Consider the following 20205-nt stretch of genomic DNA (forward strand, 5'->3'; position numbering starts at 1 on the left):
ATTACTCATGTGAAAAGGCAGCATACAGAATGGGAACAGTTATCTGCTATACATCTTACACAGGGTTAATGATCAGAATACATTTTTTAAAACTCAAAACATTTTAACATCAGAAAATAGACTTTCCAAGATAGCAGTACACATGGCATGTACTCACCATGGTATAAGCTCCAATCCAATTTCCTCAGTCATACAGTCCACATGCCCCACATGAACACAGCCACATTCTGGGGGCATGGTCTCTCATTGCCAGGGAGTTTATTGAGATGGCTAAACAGACAGGACAGCAAGATTTAGGTACTCACCTTTCTCCAGAATGCCAAAACTAAAACTAAAATTGTCCACCACTGTGCCCTGCAAGACACACGGGTACCAAGGGCCAAACTCAGCTCCTCATACTGGAATGCCGAGCACTTTCCTTAGTGAGATCTCTCCCAAACTCGGTGTTCATATTTTTAGATGACAAGGATGATAAATATTTAATATTTTATCTTCTTAACTGTCTCACATCTATATTTCTGGTTGTCCTATTCTATGTATTTCATCTATAATTCCACTTTTCTTAATATTTTAAATATCCTAGCCCTGAGGTTTTTGATGGTTTTAGATTGCTACTGTCCACTGAGGAAAAGCCTAGATTACTAAACAGCCAGGGATCCTCAGGATTGTCCTATACACACAGATGCCAGCATTGTTTTGTTCTCTCCTGAGCTTAAGATGTTATTCATCTCCCTTTCCACAGATCCTACCAACACGGAGGAAAATAGCATTGCACGTCCATGAGTTACCAAAAGTTGTCAACATGAGAATAAACTGTGACACACAAATAAAGTACAATTCACAAAATGCTGCCTTAATGAAACTAACACTTGTGAACGTTGTGTCTTTCTTGTGAAGTGTCATAATATCCCATCAGGTGTGTATGAATTTGGTTGCTCAAGAGAACAAGTAATTTTCTCCCCTACTAATGTTAAATGAATGAGTATGAAGATCAGAAGGTGACATGCCTGAAGTGCAAATGTGAAAAACTGAGTTCACATCTGCGGATTGAGAAAATTGGGTAGTACAGTGCACATATATAAATCTGTACGTTCTTTTGGTGAAATGAGGGGGCAGAGGAAGGAGAATCCCCACCATCACATGGGGGACAAAAAGAGCTGTTATTAAATAAGATGGATGATGGTGACCCCTGTCAGAAAGTGTATCCAGTCTAGCATCTAATATCTCTCTCTCTCTCTCTCTCTCTCTCTCTCTCTCTCTCTCTCTCTCTCTCTCTCTCTCTCTCTCTCTCTCTCACACACACACACACACACACACACACACACACACACACACACACATACACACACACATCACAGAGAAATATGTACACATTTCACACTAACATACACATAAATGAATGACATGGATATTCTTGAATTAAGGAGTGTCTTCCTAACTGTTGGCTTGATTAAGAAACACCTGTTTCTTGTGGTTGTGCAGACTGAGAGTTGGAAATTAGGAGATTTGAAGACCTGTCCCTAACTCGTGGACAGAATTCATCACAGGTACAAGGAAAATGAATTAATCGAGCTCAAGTTATTGACGGGCCCACATTCAGGGTTTTTCAACATCCTAAAGAAATAAAACTAAGGAACATTTTAGACATATAGAAACTAAATACCGTAGAAACTTCTTAAAATATTTTTCACATGCGCGTGTGTGTGTGTGTATGTATATATCTATAACATCTCAAATAACATGGAAGAAAAAGCCAACTAGACAAATCCCACCACCAAATGAAATTAACCATTCTGGATTAACTGAGCTGTTGGCCAAAAGGGCCCTTTGGAAACATCTAAACAAACTAGGCTACTTCCCAGAGTATTGGTTGCTATACATAAAATGAAAGAAAGGCCCTATTATTGAACATGGAAAAGTTGAGCTGGTGCCTACCTAGATCCTTTACTCCTATGGACTAGTATTCATGGTACTGGAAGGTCCTCTGTATCCATTCAGAGGAGAAAGGTAAGTACCAACCCTGCTACAAACCCTCTGATCAACAATGGTTCCCTGTTTACAAGATACCAGTACACACACAAAGCTTGTGGGATGAACCAAGCAATATCTGACTGGATTTAAGGACTGCTCCATAAGATGGAACCCAGAACTTCTGGATTGCCAAGAACCTGAAACTACATAGGCCATGGTCCTAGGGGACATCCAAATACTATTGTTCTGCTAAGGCAATGTAGCAATAAAATGGCATCTTAAGACATTCTGCTATATTCATACATCAGTGCCTCACTCAGCCATCATCTGAGAAGGTCCTGGCAGCAGTAGCACACTCAGTCCTAAATGCTACGTAGCCATAAAAATCCATTCCCTCAGGGCTCAAGGAATGCTACAGAAAAGGAAGTAGAAAAATTTCAAGAGCCAAAGAAGATGGAGCCCTTCTAAACGTAGCATCACTGGTCCACAAATGAACTCACAGAGACTGTGGAAGCAGGAACAGGGCCTGCACCAGTCTAAGATAGATGGTGGGACACTGCTGAGAGGGGAAGTGGACACAAGTCCCCATCTTTAACTCAGAAGCTCTCTCCCAGCTATCACCAAACATCATCCATAACCCAGTGGCAAATACAAAACTTAGTTTTCTCTGAGGGAGTCTCCCTTGCTACACAAACAATTCTTAAGGCCAGGTCCATGCTCGGTAGTGGATAGAAAAAAAAGCAAACTCAATGGCATTTGGGAAGTTATTTTTTAACCTTACATGTCTTTGGAGTATATATTACGGTTTTATTTGGTTTTATGGTTTTCTGTACATGAAAACACGAGGAGCATCTGGGCATCTCTATATATCTCTGTGTTCCTTGTCTTTTTTTTTTCCCTTGGCTTTTTTTCTTCTGTTTGTTTCTTTGCTTGCTTGTTTTGTCCTATTCTGACTTGATTGTTTTCATTGTAATTCATTATTATATTTACATGCCTCTTTGTTTTACAATACCAGAGAGAAGAAAAGGGTGTGAATTTGGGTGGGAGATTTGTGCAAGACATGTAAAAATTTGATGGAGGGAAAATTGTACTTAGGGTATAATGTATCAAAAAAACTCAAAGTGTTTTCAATAAAATAAATAAATAAATAATACTCCTTTTATAAGCCCATAAAATACCATGAATATATTTAAATATGGATAATGTAGAAACAGAAACATACAAACTATAAAATCTATTACACCAAACTTGCACTTACGTTGTTTGGTATGAGAGTCTTCCTTCTAAACATTGTTCTACCTTCTGTCCAGGTTGAGGTTGAAGAACTACCAATGTATTTTGGCCATGATGTTTGCCATTGAGGAGATCAACAGCAACCCCTACATTTTACCCAACATATCCCTGGGATTCGATGTGCATAATGTTCCACATGGTCAAAGGAACATTCTAGGCACTCTTTTTGCCTCACTTTCAGGGCCTGGTCAGGGCATTCCTAACTACAGATATGCAACAGAGACCAATTCAGCTGCTGTACTTACAGGACCATCATGGGCAATATCTGAATACATAGGGACACTGCTGGATCTATACAAGTTTCCACAGGTGAGAGGGAGTGATGGTATAGGACATGGTACCAGCTCTACTTGATGACATTGTACAGGGCTGTGAGGCAAAAAAGGAAGCATAAATCACTCTTCATGGATAGGAAAATGATGCAGACAGTTGATGGTACATCTATATTTATGTAGCATAGAATAGAGAGAAAAGGGAATGTAGAGTAGACACAGAACACTGGTGAACCTATGAATGCTTTCTGTACATTTCTGGAACACCCATAGGAAGGTAGGTTTCACCTTCAAAGCAGGATTGTCCTAAATGATTCAAACCATTGCTGTGGAATGTAGTTCAATTTTATGACTATGTTCTTTTTTATTGTGTTTTCTCTACAGCTTACTTTTGGGCCTTTTGATAGCATCCTGAGTGAACAAGGACGGTTTTCTTCTCTGTACCAGGTGGCCCCTAAGGACACACCTCTGACACTTGGCATTGTATCTTTGATGCTTCATTTCCAATGGTTCTGGGTGGGGCTCTTCATCATAGATGATCACAAAGGTGCTCAGACTCTCTCAGATTTGAGAAGTGAGATGGATAAAAATGAAATCTGCATAGCATTTGTGGAAATGATCCTAGTCAGCAGGGGCTCATATCTTACCAAACCCTGGAAAAGTCAGGTTCAGATCCTGGATTCATCAGCAAATGTGATTATTATTTATGGGGACTCAGACTCCCTGTTAAGCTTAATAGTAAATATAAAACAGAAGTTACTTATATGGAAAGTCTGGGTCCTGAACTCACACTGGGATCATTCAAAATTTGATGAATATTTCATGTTAGACTCATTACATGGGGCCCTTATTTTTTCACACCATAATGAGGAGATTACTCATTTTGCAGATTTTATACAGACAGCCAATCCCTCCAAATTCCCAGAAGACATTTATCTTCATGCATTATGGCACTTATTCTTCAATTGCTCATTTTTAAGGAAAGACTGTAAAATTGTGGACAACTGTCTACCTAATGCCTCCTTGGGATTCTTGCCTGGGAACATGTTTGACATGGCCATGAGTGAGGAAAGTTACAATGTGTACAATGCTGTGTATGCCGTGGCCCACAGTCTGCATGAGATGACTCTCAACCAAGTACAATTTCAAACACATGGAAAAGAAAAAGAGATGGTATTCTTCCCCTGGCAGGTATGGTCACTTCAGTTGTATTGTGACATTGGCAATATGACACTGTACAGATTTATAAATGCACTCAAACCAAGCAATACACATTTTAGACTGTTTTGTCAAAATTTTGCAAGAGAGACTGTGTAAGGAGGAATCTGTTTTAAACCAATATATAGTTGTATTACAAAGGGTCATACAATATTTTCAGGGTAAAATCTTCAATGTGAAATGGAATTTACTCTGGAGGTTACACACAACAGAATAGACGGTGAGAATTATCACAGTGAACGTGAACATTTCTAAATCACAAAAGCATTCATTTTACAGAATGAAACTCTGTCTCAAGTGAGAATCCTAAATGTTCTATTTTACCAATAAAGACTCAGGAGCTAGAGGCCGGGCGTGGTGGCGCACGCCTTTAATCCCAGCACTCGGGAGGCAGAGGCAGGCGGATCGCTGTGAGTTCGAGGCCAGCCTGGTCTACAAAGCAAGTCCAGGACAGCCTAGGCTACACAGAGAGACCCGGTCTTGAAAAACAAACAAACAAACAAAAAAGACTCAGGAGCTAGATGCCAGGGTGAAAACCTGCTAACTCAGAGAGGCAGAGAAAGTACCCAGTTCACCTTCCTATTCAGCTGATGTCCCCATGAAAAAGACCCAAAGGCTCTCTATCTCAGCAGACAGCCCAGGAAGAAAAGGCAAAAAAAAAAAAAAAAAGCCAAAGGATTGCTAGCTCAAAGCCCAAAAAGCCAAAGGGTGAGAATCTAAAGAGCTAAAACTAAAAGCCCAAAAGCTAAAGAGCTCCTTCTCCTACTCGCTGTCTTAAATACCCCTCAGCTCAAAGTCCCTGTCAGCTGGTTTCTCATTCCTTGTCTTGACTGAGGACTAACTTTATAAAATCCTATGTACAGAAAGCTCTTGGATCAAAGGTGTGTGCTAGGGCTCAACCATGCTAAACAAAAGACAGGCCTTTACAGTTCACAATCTCAGGGATCACAATGGGATCAAAGATCCTGAAACTGAACTCTAAATATTTTCATATTTTATTGGATATAACTATATTGTCAAAGAAGGTGAGAGTTTTCTCCATACACATTTGTTATTTAGGAGTGCTTGGTTCTATCTTTTCTAGTTAAGCTGATTTGAACATTTTAGAAGGACAGTGACACTCCCATTATCCTTTGATATCATTTGTTCAATGCAATTCATACCTATATTACAGGTGCTTTTCACATCAGGGTTAAAAACCAAGAAGAGATTCTCCCTGACTCTGCCTCTGTTGCACTTCTCTGGAGGTTATGTAACATAAGCACATGCATCTCTTTTAGCTTAACGCTTTTATAAAGAACACACAACTCATCAGTCATGTTGGAGACCATGTGGTCCTGGATTGGAAAGGGAAATCACACGCAGAGTATGACATCCTCAACTTTTGGAATTTCCCAAAAGGTCTTGGGCTAAATGTAAAAGTAGGAACATTTTCTCCAAATGCTCTGGAGGGCCAGAAATTGTCCTTATCTTATCACATGATACAGTGGGCCACAGGATTGACAGAGGTGGGTGGCATCTTAATTCAGTGTTTTGACCAGTATATAAATATCAAAAAATACGTTTCTGAGTGTCATGACCCTTCATTGCTCACACAAGGACCATTCATAGACATAGTGACCACCAATATATAGAACTGTCTAATACCTGATTTTGCAGGATAAACTATTTTCCAATCTGCTCTTGTTTTGTTTTGTTTTGTTTTGTTTTGTTTTGTTTTGTTTTTACAAGCAACAAAGAACATTTATTCTACAGAAATCCAGCATGCTGGGGTCACCACTTAGATAAAATAGTGAATCCAAGATGAGCTCACAGGCTCCCTTTAAAGGCATTTGGGGGCATTCCAAGGAGTGGTGGTGGTTAAGTAATCCTTAACATGATTGTAGTGTTCAAACTAAAAAAAATAAATAGGTAAACTGAAAAGGTGTGGGCAACCTTAGTCAGCAGTCATGAGTTAATCATAAGACAAGAGATTTCTAGACCAGTCAATCTGCTCCTTTTTTAATATCACAAATACAGTATCTTTGGGGGATACTTTTCTTCATTATCACAGACCATCTGACAGAAGATTTATTTTTTATCCCAGCCTGGAAGGTTTCATTCAATGTCAGTGGGCCTTTTGCTTCTAGGCCAGTCAAGAGAGAAAAGCATGATGGGAATGTGCAGATGTGGGAGTTGTTTATTTTGCTGTTATAAAAATGCTAAATAACAAATAATACTGGGGTTTTTTTTCCTTGGGTCATAGTTTGAGAGCATATTCTATCACTACAGGAAGCCATGGTTTTAGGCGGTAGAGGCAACTGTTCACCTTGCATCCGCAGTCTGGGTGCAGAGACTCCTGAATGCTGCTATTATTGTCCTTTCCTTCTTTTCATTCTTTCAGGGACCATGGCCAATAAATCAGGGCCACTCAACTTTACAGATGGTCTTTTGACCTCAAGTAACCTAACCAAAAAAAAATTTTTCACAATAATTCTCATAGACTGGTTTCCACAGTGATTCTAAAACCTATCAAATTGACAAGATGAAACATGACCACGGAAGAAAATTTTTATTTGACTTTATATCCATGAGTCAAGACACAGTAGGTTTGTAGTTACACCAAGAGATGATACCAAGAACCTAAATTTTCATAATCTTTCAACAATTTTCCAAGGAAGTCATGTTATTGAGACCAATGTTGACCCCCTCGGCCTGTGAACAGCTCACCCTGTGAATGTAGCACAAAAAAAAAATTCAAGAGGTCGGGCGTGGTGGCGCACACCTTTAATCCCAGCACTTGGGAGGCAGACGCAGGCGGATCGCTGTGAGTTCGAGGCCAGCCTAGTCTACAAAGTGAGTCCAGGACAGCAAGGCTACACAGAGAGACTCTGTCTCGAAAAACCAAAAAAAAAAAAAATTCAACAATCTGCATCTAGATACATTAACATAAACAATTTAATGGTTCTATACTCAAAAGTACTCTATTGGAGATTCCATAAATACCTCACCGTTTGCTATCACTCACTTTATTCTCAGATTCCTCAGTCTCTATGCAGTGAGAGCTGCTATCCTGGATTCAGGAAAACCCACCAGGAGGGCAAGGCTGCCTGTTGCTTTGACTGCACTCCTTGCCCAGAGAATGAGATTTCCAATGAGACAGGTAATTGTCAGGCATGCAGAAAGCATCCCCACCTGTCCATCATCTGCAATGGCTAAGTGTATGGAAAACATCTGTAAGTGAGCTGCAACCAGCTCGCTTCAGTGAAGGTATTCCTCTTCCTTCCAGCTGTTAGAAAATCACAGGTTACAGTTCATTTTTCCCACTGAAATAATACACTCTTGACATTGAAATTCATACCTGCTTTATGTTCTTGAACCACTGTAGATGTGGATGTGGCTGCCTATAGAAAACCACTCTAGACCACCAGAGACATTTGTTTCATTGCAGCATGCATTTTGTCTTAGCTTATTTTCTATTGCTATGACAAAGCACCATGACAAGGAAACTTATAAAAGAGAGCATTTAATCGGCTTACAGTTTCAGATGGTTAAGAATCCATGAAGGCAACTAGAGACGTGTGATAGTTTGAATGAGAAGGACCCCCCCATATGCTCATATGTTTGAATACTTGGTCTACAGTTGTAGAACTGTTTGTAAGGATCGGGAGAGAATTTGTCACTGAGGTTGTGACTGTAAGTTTGAAAATCAGATGTCATTTCCGTTCAGCTCCTCTCTCTCTCTCTCTCTCTCTCTCTCTCTCTCTCTCTCTCTCTCTCTGTGTGTGTGTGTGTGTGTGTGTGTGTGTGTGTGTGTGTGTGTATGTGTGTGTGTGTTCCTGTCTGTCTCTGTCTTTCCTATCTCTCTCTGTCTCTCCTATCTCTCTCTGTCTCTCTCTCCTCTCTTTTCTCTCCTCGTTGCTCCTCTTTCTCTCTTCTCTCTTCTCTCTTCTCTCTTCCCTCTCTCTCTCTCTCTCTCTCTCTCTCTCTCTCTCTCTCTCTCTCTCCATGTTAATTGTTGTACATGAGATGTACACTCTGCTATTTTTCAAACTCCATTCCTTCCTGAAGCTTGCCATGTTCTCCAGCTGGAACTAAGAGCCTGCAGGTTAATCTCTTAAAGCCACAAATCCAAGAAAAAGAGATAGAGATGCAACCATTACCAATAGAATACAAGAGATGGAAGAAAGAATTTCAGGTGTTGAAGATACAATAGAAGAAATAGATTGGATTTGTGGCTTTAAGAGATTTATTGATTTCCTCCAATTTTTTTGTTTCTCTTTTCTTTGATTTCTTTTCCTCTTCCCTCAGAATTTTTTGCACTGCATGCATACTTTTTTCTGTTTTCTTTTTTTTTTCTTTAATGTGTTTTTTATTTTAATTTATTATAATTTATTCAGATTACATCCCAATTGTTATCCCCTCACTTGTATCTTCCTGTTCCCACTCTCCCTCCCTCTTCCTCTCCCTTAGACCTCTGATAGAAGGGGACCTCCTCTCCCACCATATGACCAGAGCCTATCAGGTCTTATCCGCATAGCCTGCTTCCCCTTCTTCTGTGTCCTGCCAGGCCTCCCCAACAAGGGGAACTGATCAAACTGGGGGCACAGAGTTCATGTCAGAGATAGTCCCCACTCTCCACACAAACATGGAGAGGGAGCTGTCTATTGGCTGTATCTGAACAGGGGTCTGGGTTTGTTTGGCGCTCTAGTTTGTACAGGGCCCCTGGGCCCAGCTCCACCAGCTGTGATAGTCTCCTTGTGGGGCTCCTGAGCCTTCTGGGGGCTTCCACCCTTCATTCTTCCATATCACTCTCAGTGCTCCACCCAGAATCCAGCTAGGTGGATACTGATCCCCCACTGGGTGGAGTCTTTCAGAGGACATCTATGTTGGGATAATATCCACTTATAAGTGAGTACATACCATGTGTGTCTTTCTGGGTCTGGGTTACCTCACTCAGGATGATCATTTCTAGTTCCATCCATTTGCCTACAAATTTCAAGGTTTCCTTGCTTTTAATAGCTGAGCAGTATGCCATTGTATAAATGTACCACTGTTTCTTCATCCCTTCTTCAGTTGAGGGACATCTAGATTGTTTCCAGATTCTGGCAATTACAAATAAAGCTGCTATGAACATAGTTGAGCATGCTCCAACATACAACAAGGACATTTGTTCTTATATTTTTTTTTAATAATTACTTATTCACTTTACCTCCAAATCATAACCCTCTCCCTCTTCTCATCACGGTCTCACCCTCTATCCTTCTTCCTTGCTAATTCTCAGAAAAGGGGACCCCACCCACCTACACAAGTCCCATCAGGATTGAGCGCATCCTCTACCATAGTGGGGAAGTGATGGAAGAGCATGCAATAAAGTCTGTGTCACACACGGCCATGCTCTCCTTAATAGGGGACCCACATGAAGACCAAGCTGCCTATTGGGTACATATGTGTAGGGGACCTAGGCCCAGGCCGTACATAGTCCGTTGTTGGTGTTTCATTCTCTGAAAGTCCCCTTGGGCCCAGGTTAACTGGCTCTGTTGCTCTTCAAGTGGAGCTCCTGTTCCCTCCGGGTCCTTCTATCCTTCTTCACACTCTCCCTCAAGGTTCTCTGCACTCTGCCCAATCTATGGCTTTTTATTTCTTTAAGAGGTTTTGTCATTTCTTCCTCAAGGACCTATATCATCTGTGCAGACTTGGTTTTGAGTTGTGTCTTGTGCTTCAGCTGCACTGAAATATTCCAGTCTTGCTGTCTTAGGATAGCTGGACTCTGTTGTTGATTGTGTTTGTACACTGGCATTAAGGCCATCTGGGTTTGGAGTGATTACAGATCTAGGTGCTGATTTCTGAGTTTCTCTTTGTTGGGTGGGTATTTTCTTCCTTGGTTTCTGTGTCTTCTTTAGTCTTCTGGTCTTTGAGGCCTACATTTCTGACAGATAGATTGACCTCTGACCCAGGAAAGAGTGTCTGATCATGTTGGGGATGGGCTCTGGGTGGCAAGCTTGGCCTTTGGTGTGGCATGGGGTCTCTGTTCTTCTGACTGGTGTCACCTACACCTGCTCTTCTGGCCATTCTCTTGGTCTTATTGAACTTTTCCTTTAATCTTTACGCATTGATGTTTTCTGCTAATATCCTCTGTAGGGCTGTATTTGTAGACAGATGTTTAAATTTGGCTTAGTTGCTGGGCAGTGGTGGTGCACGCCTTTAATCCCAGCACTCGGGAGGCAGAGGCTGGTGGATCGATGTGAGTTCAAGGCCAGCCCTGGTCTACAAAGTGAGTCTAGGACAGCCAAGGCAACATAGAGAGATCTTGTCTCAAAACAAAACAAAACAATAAATTTGACTTAGTCATGAAATATCTTGTTTTTTTCCATCTGTGGTGATTGAAAGTTTTTCTGGGTATAGAGGTCTGGAAATAGAAAGTTTTCTGGGTATAGTTTGGTTTACAGCTGTGTGTTTTTTATAGTACATGTCTCCATGTGTGTGAGTGGTTTTTAATTGCTGTTTTGTTTGTTGAGAGATTGTCTCTCTTTGAGAGAGAGAGAGACAGACAGACAGACAGACAGACAGACACAGACAGAGAGAGAGAGACACAGAGAGAGAGAAAGAGACAGAGAGAGAGAGAGAGAGAGAGAGAGAGAGAGAGAGAGAGAGAGAAACTGGGTGAGCCTGGAGGTGAGGAGCATCTAGGAGAAGTTGTGGCAAGGTAAAAATCATGATCAGAATGTATTATATACAGAACATGAATGGTAATTTGATGATATAAAGGCAACAAACATTTATTACAATAAGAATGGATATTATAATATGGACATTATTCATATACTGAAAATATGGCCAAAAATCCATAACCATTCATCATAATCTAAGAGTAAGTTGCCAAGATATCAGGAGCACAGTGCTCAAACATTGTTCCATAGCACAGGAGGCAAGACGAGCATGGCTATATCTAGAATTACATGGATATTATTTTACAGAGTTATGAGAACTGTGTCAATAGTGAAGCTTTTCAAATCTCAGTGTATTTGTGAATACTAATTTACTCAGGATCCTTCATAGAATGAGGAATCTTGGAGAAAAATCTTTATTGATTTTTAATAATGTACGTGCATTCCAGATACGTATAGAAAAACATCATTATAAAATTAGGATTGCAGCCGGGTGGTGGTGGCGCACGCCTTTAATCCCAGCACTCGGGAGGCAGAGGCAGGCGGATCGCTGTGAGTTCGAGGCCAGCCTGGTCTACAAAGTGAGTCCAGGACAGCCGAGGCTACACAGAGAGACCCTGTCTCAAAAAAGAAAATAAATAAATGAATGAATAAATGAATAAATAAATAAAATTAGGATTTCAAAGGACATTTTCGCTATTGCACTAGAGTCCCATGCCCTCTGAAGAACAGAGAGATGTATTAATAAAGAGGCACTGTTGGAGCCAAATTATGTTCATGAAAGGTATGTCTGTGCTCTAATGACCTCAAAAACAGATACAACAGTGTCACTGAAAGTAAAGAGAAAATATAACAGAGGAAGATGCATTGGAACTATTCAGTTCGTATCAGCATGAAGCAGAAGGGAAGCTGAGTTTAGAATTATCTAGAAAATGTTTTTATGGGCTGCAGAGATGACTCAGTGGTCAAGAGCACTACCTGCTCTTCCAGAAGTACTGAGTTCAATTCCCAGCAACCACATGGTGGCTCACAACCATCCATATTGTGACCTAATGCCCTCTTCTGGCATACAGTGTACATGAGGGTAGAGCATGTATACATAATTAGTAAATAAATCTTTTTTAAAGAAGAACGTGCTCTTATATTTGTATCAGAAACAAAGTGAGATGGTTCAAATTAACAGAGCAGTGTGCTACACCTGGGAAATGGCATCAGATTAAATAAGAAACCAGAATATGGACTCATAGTCACCTGTATTTCTGGCAGATATGGATCAGTGTGTAAAGTGTCCAGAAACTCACTATGCAAACACAGAGAAGAGTAACTGTGTACAGAAAACTGTGACATTTCTTGCCTATGATGACCCCTTGGGGAAGACACTCAGCTTCATGTCCCTGGGCTTCTCCTCACTCACAGCTGTTGTTCTTGGTGTGTTTCTGAAACACAGAGAGACCCCAATTGTCAAGGCCAATAACCAGCACCTCAGTTACATCCTGCTCATCACTCTGACTCTCTGTTTTCTCTGTCCCTTCCTCTTCATTGGCCATCCTACCCCAGCCACCTGTGTCCTGCAGCAAAACATTTTTGGACTCCTCTTCAGTGTGGCTCTTTCTACCGTGTTGGCCAAAACTATCACTGTAGTTATAGCCTTCAAGGTCACTGCTCCAGGAAGAGTTAGGAGATGGTTGCTGATCTCAAGGGCCCCTAATTTCATTATTCCCATCTGCACCCTGATCCAAGTCATTCTTTGTGGAATCTGGCTGGCAACTTCTCCTCCCTTTATCGATAAAGATGCTCACTCAGAACATAAACACATCATCATCATTTGCAACAAGGGATCAGCTATTGCCTTCCACTGCATCCTTGGATACCTGGGAGCACTGGCCCTAGGAAGCTACCTTATGGCTTTCTTGTCCAGAAATCTGCCTGACACATTCAATGAAGCCAAGTTCCTGGCTTTCAGCATGCTGGTGTTCTGCAGTGTCTGGGTCACCTTCCTCCCTGTCTACCACAGCACCAAGGGGAAGGTCATGGTGGCTATGGAAGTCTTCTCTATCCTGGCTTCCAGTATATCAATCTTAAGCATCATCTTTGCCCCCAAATGCTACATCATATTATTAAGGCCAGAAAGGAACTCACTCCATAACATCAGAAACAAAACACATGCTAAGAGGAAAACCCTTAAGAACTAGCTCCTCTGTTTCTTAAATAACATCTTTGAAGGCTGATTGTTTTTCACCATCTGCACACTCACATATAAAGTTAGAATTTGGCATCTGATGCCATGGGCACTTATTTCTTTAAATAAGCATATCAGGCTAGTGGGATACTGCAACCATCCTCTCTTTCATATTGAAATATACACTGCATTTTGAGTCCTCCTCTTACAGTTGCTGTTACTTTTTATGTTGTTAATGTAGCTTGGGGATAAAATCCTAATTTGTGAGTTCTTCCACTTGGATCACTCACATAATTTGTCAGTTTTACAACTGGGCTCCAAAAAGATTTATTTTCTCTATCAGTGACAGGTGTTGGTGAACAGATTCATGAGCCATATGTATAAACTTAATGGTTTTCTTAAGTATTTTGTAAATTTGACACTCGATACAGCAAATTTGTGTCATTGTAGCATTTTGTTTCTGAAGTCCTTAAGACATTTCATAAATGTGTCATGCCATCTTTTGGTATATGTTTTTATCCTGAAGAACTCTAATTTCTTGGCATTTGATATAACTTTTTATGAAAATTATTCTATACCAGGTCACTGAGTAATGAGCTACATACCAAGTTATTGAGAACATACAGCCTAATTTTCTAACCCAATGCCAAATGTCAATAAAAAAATCAATTTTCAGTTAATATATGAAACTACTCTTTAAATTATTTTGACATCAACTGTGCAGGGGTAACTTCTGCTGACTCTGTACTCACTTCTGTTTTACTTTGAACATCTCAGCAGTTTTGGTCCTTTCGCTTCTTCACAGTCCATCACCTTTTGTAAAATTGGCACACGTTGATGCATTTCTAAAATATATTAAAAAGTGTTTACTGTAATTATTAGCCTAAGTTCATCAGGAAATCAAATCAATAATTTTCTTTTTTTCCCCTGTGTATATTTCTGGCTACCAGTGTGATGCTAGCTTTGGAGAAAGGTTTTATAACTTATAGAATAACTTTAGAATAATTGGTTTTCATTTTTTTTTCAAAGACCTGCTAGAGGAGCTAGTGAGATGGCTTAGTAGTTAAGAGCACTGGCTGTTCTTCAACAATAGTATAATTTGATTCCCAACACATGTATGATGACTCACCACTGTCTATAACTACAGTTCCAGAGCACCCAACACCCTCTTCTGATATCTACAAGCACAAGATGTGAAAGTGGCACAAGAGATAAATGCAAGGCAAACAAATGTATATGTGCAATAAAACAAATTTTAAAAAATAAAATAAAGATATGGAAAAAGTATGTGATGAAACCATTAGCTTGTACTTTGTTATTTTCTTTTTGGTTTTATTTCAATTTTTTTTTTACTTGATATGTACTATAGTTTGCCTGGTTGTGTGTCTCTGCACTTCAGGCATGTAGAACAGAAGATGGTCTCAGATTCACTTGGAATTGGAGTTACAGGTGATTGTCAGCTGCCATGTGAGCCCAGGGAATCAAATCCAGGTCCTCTGGAAGAGCATCAGGTGCTCATAACTGTTGAGCCATCTCTCCAGAAGCTAAAATGTTTTATGATTGTTTCAATATCATAGCTTGTCATGTACCTGCCCAATTATTTATCATAACTTGGTTTTGGAAATCCATCAATTTGTTTCATTTCCTGATTTGGTGAAATACAAATTTTTAAGGTATGTCCTCTAGGGTTTTCAGGATATCATGGTTTTTATATTAGTTACTCTCTTCTCACCTCTAATCTCAATATTTTGCATCTACTAGCACTTTCTTTTGATTAAGTTGGTTAAGGATTTGTTAATCCTACCAATTTTTCCACAAAAAAAAAGTTTTCTTTACTTCATCTATGCTTTATACCATTATTTGTTATACTAGTTGTTTTTGTTCATTTATTTATGCCTCGACATTAGCCTTTCCTATACTAGCTTTCTCTCATTTGTACAAGGCCTTAAGATACATTTAGTTACTTGTTCAGAATCTCCTCTGCTTTGTAACATTGTAACATAGGCATTTGGAATTGTAAATGTATCTCTTAAGGTGGCCATCATTATACCCCATAGGATTTGACATTTTGTGATTCATTTCATCCAATTAATGGACCTTTTCAGTGCTACCTTAATTTCTTCTCTGAACTATTTGGTACTTGTTGGTGTGCTATTTATTCCCCAAATGTCTTTATGTTTTCTGTTGCTTCTCTTGCTGTTGACTTCTGTCTTTACCTCTAGGCACTCCAATGGGGCACAAGCAGTTATTTCAAGTTACTTGTATTTGTTGATACTTTCCCTGTGTCCTAATATGAGACCTATTTTAAACCAAGTCCTGTGATCTGGTTTGAAGAATATGTATCCCATAATGTTTGAGTAGTGTCCTGAAGATACATTATCTAGTTCATCTGTGTTTCCATTTAACTCCAATGGAACCTCTTTTTTGGGGAGGGGGTCTGCATGGCTACTCTATTGGTCAAAGCATCAAAAGAGAGCTTCTCACCAACGCACAGACATTTCTAGGAAAAGGGTGAATGGCTCTAATGTTGGGAACACTATCTCTCTACCACCTTTCATTGCTAATTGAGGGATCCATCATAACCCTTGAAAATGTGGACTATGAAAAATGATGTGCTGTCTGGATCATAGAAGCAGAAAACAAACATCACTGACTATGGGAGTATCACAGCACAGCAAAGGGGTCTAACTCTCAGAGATATTCATAACCACCGGCGTTGCATCCATAGTATAAATGATCCCTGTGGGGTGGGTTTTTCTGTCAAAAATTGCCAAATATGGCATGTTTTGTTGAGATTTATTTTTATTTAATATTATTTTTATTTCATGCTATCACACAAATTGAGTCTGTATTATATTCGTCTATAAAGCTTTATAGCAAAATTTTTTTTTGTTTTGTTTTTCCAGACACGGTTTCTCTGTGTACCCTTGGCTCTCCTGGACTCACTTTGTAAACCAGGCTGGCCTCGAACTCACAACGATCCACCTGCCTCTGCCTCCACAGTGCTGGGATTAAAGATGTGAGCCACCACACCCGGCATTCTTGAGCAGTTTAAATCTGTTCTTAATCCTCTATGTTACTCTGACTCTAACATTGCCAAAGTCCCCAAGTTGCATGCTTTTTAGTCCTTTCTTTGCTCCAGCTGAATCTTCTTCATCCTCCTGCACTTCTACTCATAGCTGAATCCCTTACTTCCTTTTCTAACTCCCCTTGCCCTTACTAGCAAAAGGTCCAGCCCTATTCTCTCTCCTGCTCTGAAACTGACTGTAAGCTGCTTTATTGTCATATCAGGGGGCAATTGCGGATCAATGCTTACACAACATTAAGACAGGAGATTCTTAGAAGAAAGATTTTAACGTTTTCATTTGGAAAGCTACTAGCATGCACTCCCAGAATACTCAGATAATCAAGTTTATTCTTTCTCAAGTCTCTGAGGGAGTTAGAGACCAGGTAGCTTAGTTTTACAATGAAGTTTAATTGTTTAGAGGTTAAGATGCTTTTATGTCTAAATAGATATTTTAAGTTGATAGTGACAATATGTGATGGAGATTGATTTACATTCAGAAATTTAGAGGCACCACAATAGGAAAGATGTCTTCTTCAAGGCTGTCAAATACAAATAGCCAAAACACTAAGAATGTAACATTTATATAATTCCTGATTGTGTCATGGTTCTTCTTGCTATAGATAATCTATTGCATATATGCATAATCCTATAAATGTATATTTTAATTTTTTAATTTTTTAAAAAAGTGCACCAACACAGCCCACTCATTTTTGCAAGGCTGATAAATGCATGAATCCCTGGTTTAGGCAAGGCCTCAAGAATTTTACCTCACAACTGCTTATTGTTGCTATATTGCTCATATATCTGGCATGGCAGAGACCCTCATTGCCTATTGTGTCACACTGTTTGGCAGATTTCAGGAAGATTATTCTGCAGATGCACCTTCATGACATAGTGTTGTTTAAATGAACTGATGATTTCATAATCCCTGATGATGATTTTAAAGAATTTCTGACTTGAGTCAAGTAATTTTAAAAATCTTCCTGCAGTACAGAAAAACCGCTAGGGGCTCTGTGAACCTCCACATGTCAAGCATTTAATTTACATCGAGAAGGAAAACAAATTAGTGATCAAGAAATGCATTCATTTTAAGTTTAGTGCAAGGATAATACCCAGTTGTACACCATGATAAGAAAGACCATATGGGGCTGGAGAGATGGCTCAGAGGTTAAGAGCACTGACTGCTCTTCCAGAGGTCCTGAGTTCAATTCCCAGCACCCACATGGTGGCTCACAACCATCTATAATGTGATCTGGTGTCGTCTTCTGGTGTGCAGGTGTACATGCAGGCAGAGCACTGTATACATAGTAAATAAATAAATATATTTTTAAAAGACCGTATAAATATAAAAACAAAAAAATGAATGATTATCTATACAAGATAGACACCTGTTTCTTAGAAAAATTTTTATGTAAAAAAAGAAAAACTGTTTCTTTGAACACATAACATACATTTGAAATAAGAAAAAGATAAAACTAGCCAGATGTGGTGGCGCACGCCTTTAATTCCAGCACTCAGGAGGCAGAGGCAGGCAGATCGCTGTGAGTTCGAGGCCAGCCTGGTCTACAAAGTGAGTTCAGGACTTCTAAGGCTAACATGGAGAAACCCTATCTTGAAAAACAGAAAGAAAAGAAAGAAAAAGAAGATAAAATTTCTGCTTTGAACTCATAATGAGCATATAGATAAAACCACTGCTTTAAAATTACTATTTAGTTAGATATTAGGATCAATAGTCCTGTTGTAACTCCATTTTTGTTTGTTTTTCAAGACAGGGTTTCTCTGGGTAGCCTTGGTTGTCCTGGACTCACTTTGTAGATCAGGCTGGCCTCGAACTCACAGAGATCTGCTTGCCTTTGCCTCCCAAGTACTGGAATTAAAGGCGTGCACCACCACGCCCGGGTGTAACTCCATTTTTATATAACGATTGAATTTGTTTTTTTAATAGTTATTTATTTATTATGCATACAGTGCTCTGCCTACATGTACACTTGCAGGCCAGAAGAGAGCATCAGATCACATTACAGATGGTTGTGAGCCACCATGTGGTTGCTGGGAATTGAACTCAGGACCTCTGGAAGAGCAGTCAGTGCTCTTAACCTCTGAGCCATCTCTCCAGCCCAATTGAATCTATTTTTGAATAAGGTAATTTTTTCCATATATAGAAAACCTTTGTATTAGATCGTATAAAAACCCCAAGACAGACTTAAACAGTTGTTGAAGCCATCTGCTTCATCCAAAAGGGTGTCTGTCTATCTGTTTATATATCTGACTATTTGTATATACTGTCTATATGTATGTAAATATATGCATATATATTTATATCTGTATGTTCACATATGTGTGGACAAATGGTGTCTTTGGGCACTGCCTTGTTTTGTCTACTGATTGTACGTGTGTGTTTTGTGTGAGGTTCGTAAAAACGTGCTTGCTTTGTCTGCCAAATGTGTGCTTCTAAGTTTAGTAAGTGATAAGGGGTCCATAGTGCTTTCTCTGCCTTCTTAATTAGCCTCTAGCTCCCAGAAAGCTGCTGTTCACTGCTGAGCCATCAAGCCAAAAGGAACTGAGGGTCTTCCTTTCACAACTCCTCATAGCTCACCACTTGGCTCAGCTGATTAAGACCTCCAAACAGAAGGGCTAGCATAACAGTCATCTGGGGGCTTTAACCCATTCAGTCTCTTTTAAAAATTTTTTTCTTACATAATATAGTGTGATTTTTGGTTTCCTTTTCTTCCCAGATCCTCCTCCACCTCCCTTCCCATCTGGATCCAACCCCTTTCTTTCTCTCATTAGGGGGAAAAAAAAAAGATTCTATAGGATAATAATAAAATTAAATGTACTAAGATAAAACAATGGCACATCAGAATTGGACAAAAAGAACAAACAAGAAAAAGAGCCCAAGAGAAGTCAGGTAAATCAGAGACTCACTTTGTTGCACATTCAGGAATTCCATCAAAACTGGAAGCCATAATATGTGCGCAAAAAAAAAAAATCTGTAGGATAAAAAGAGGAAAGAAAAAATATAATATGATAAAACAAAACAAAAAAGAGCCCTGACACAATATTATGAAACAAGGATTGTCCAAAAATGTCATTGAGTTCACTTTCTCTTGGTCATCTACTGTCGGGCATGCAGCCTACCCTTAAAAGTAGTTTGCTTCCCCCGTGAGACTCCCTTAGAGAAAACTAAAATTTCTTTAGCAGCTGGTTATCAACTGGAAATCGCTTCTGCGTTGAGGATGGGGCTTTTGTGACCCTTTCCTCCTCATGGGTTGCCTCACCCTGCCTTGATATGAGAGTTTGTTCCTATTCTTGTTTTGGTTTGTTGTTGTTGTTGTTGTTGCTGCTGCTGCTGTTGTTGTTGTTGTTGTTTTCGAGACAGGGTTTCTCTGTGTAACCTTGGCTCCTATTCTTACTGTAGCTGGGTTTTGTTTGTTTGTTTGTTTGTTTTTGGAGACAGGGTCTCTCTGTGTAGTCTTAGCTGTCCTGGACTCACTTTGTAGACGAGGTGGGCCTCGAACTCACAGCGATCCGCCTGCCTCTGCCTCCCGAGGGCTAGGA

General features: G+C 39.8%; 1 protein-coding gene across 1 annotated transcript; it reads left to right on the forward strand.

Moving 5' to 3' along the window:
- Positions 1-1966: 1966 nt before the first annotated feature.
- LOC311590885 (vomeronasal type-2 receptor 116-like) lies at positions 1967-13979 on the forward strand (the record flags this gene model as incomplete). The annotated part of the gene is made up of 6 exons (XM_084770185.1): positions 1967-2007; positions 3282-3573; positions 3921-4727; positions 6035-6262; positions 7773-7896; positions 12668-13979. The coding sequence occupies 6 exons, from the start codon at positions 1967-1969 to the stop codon at positions 13591-13593; spliced, it is 2418 nt and encodes an 805-aa protein (XP_084626311.1). The 3' UTR covers positions 13594-13979.
- Positions 13980-20205: the final 6226 nt, after the last annotated feature.

The sequence above is a fragment of the Acomys minous genome (assembly GCF_964271855.1).
Source record: "Acomys minous genome assembly, chromosome: 20".
NCBI lineage: Eukaryota > Metazoa > Chordata > Mammalia > Rodentia > Muridae > Acomys > Acomys minous.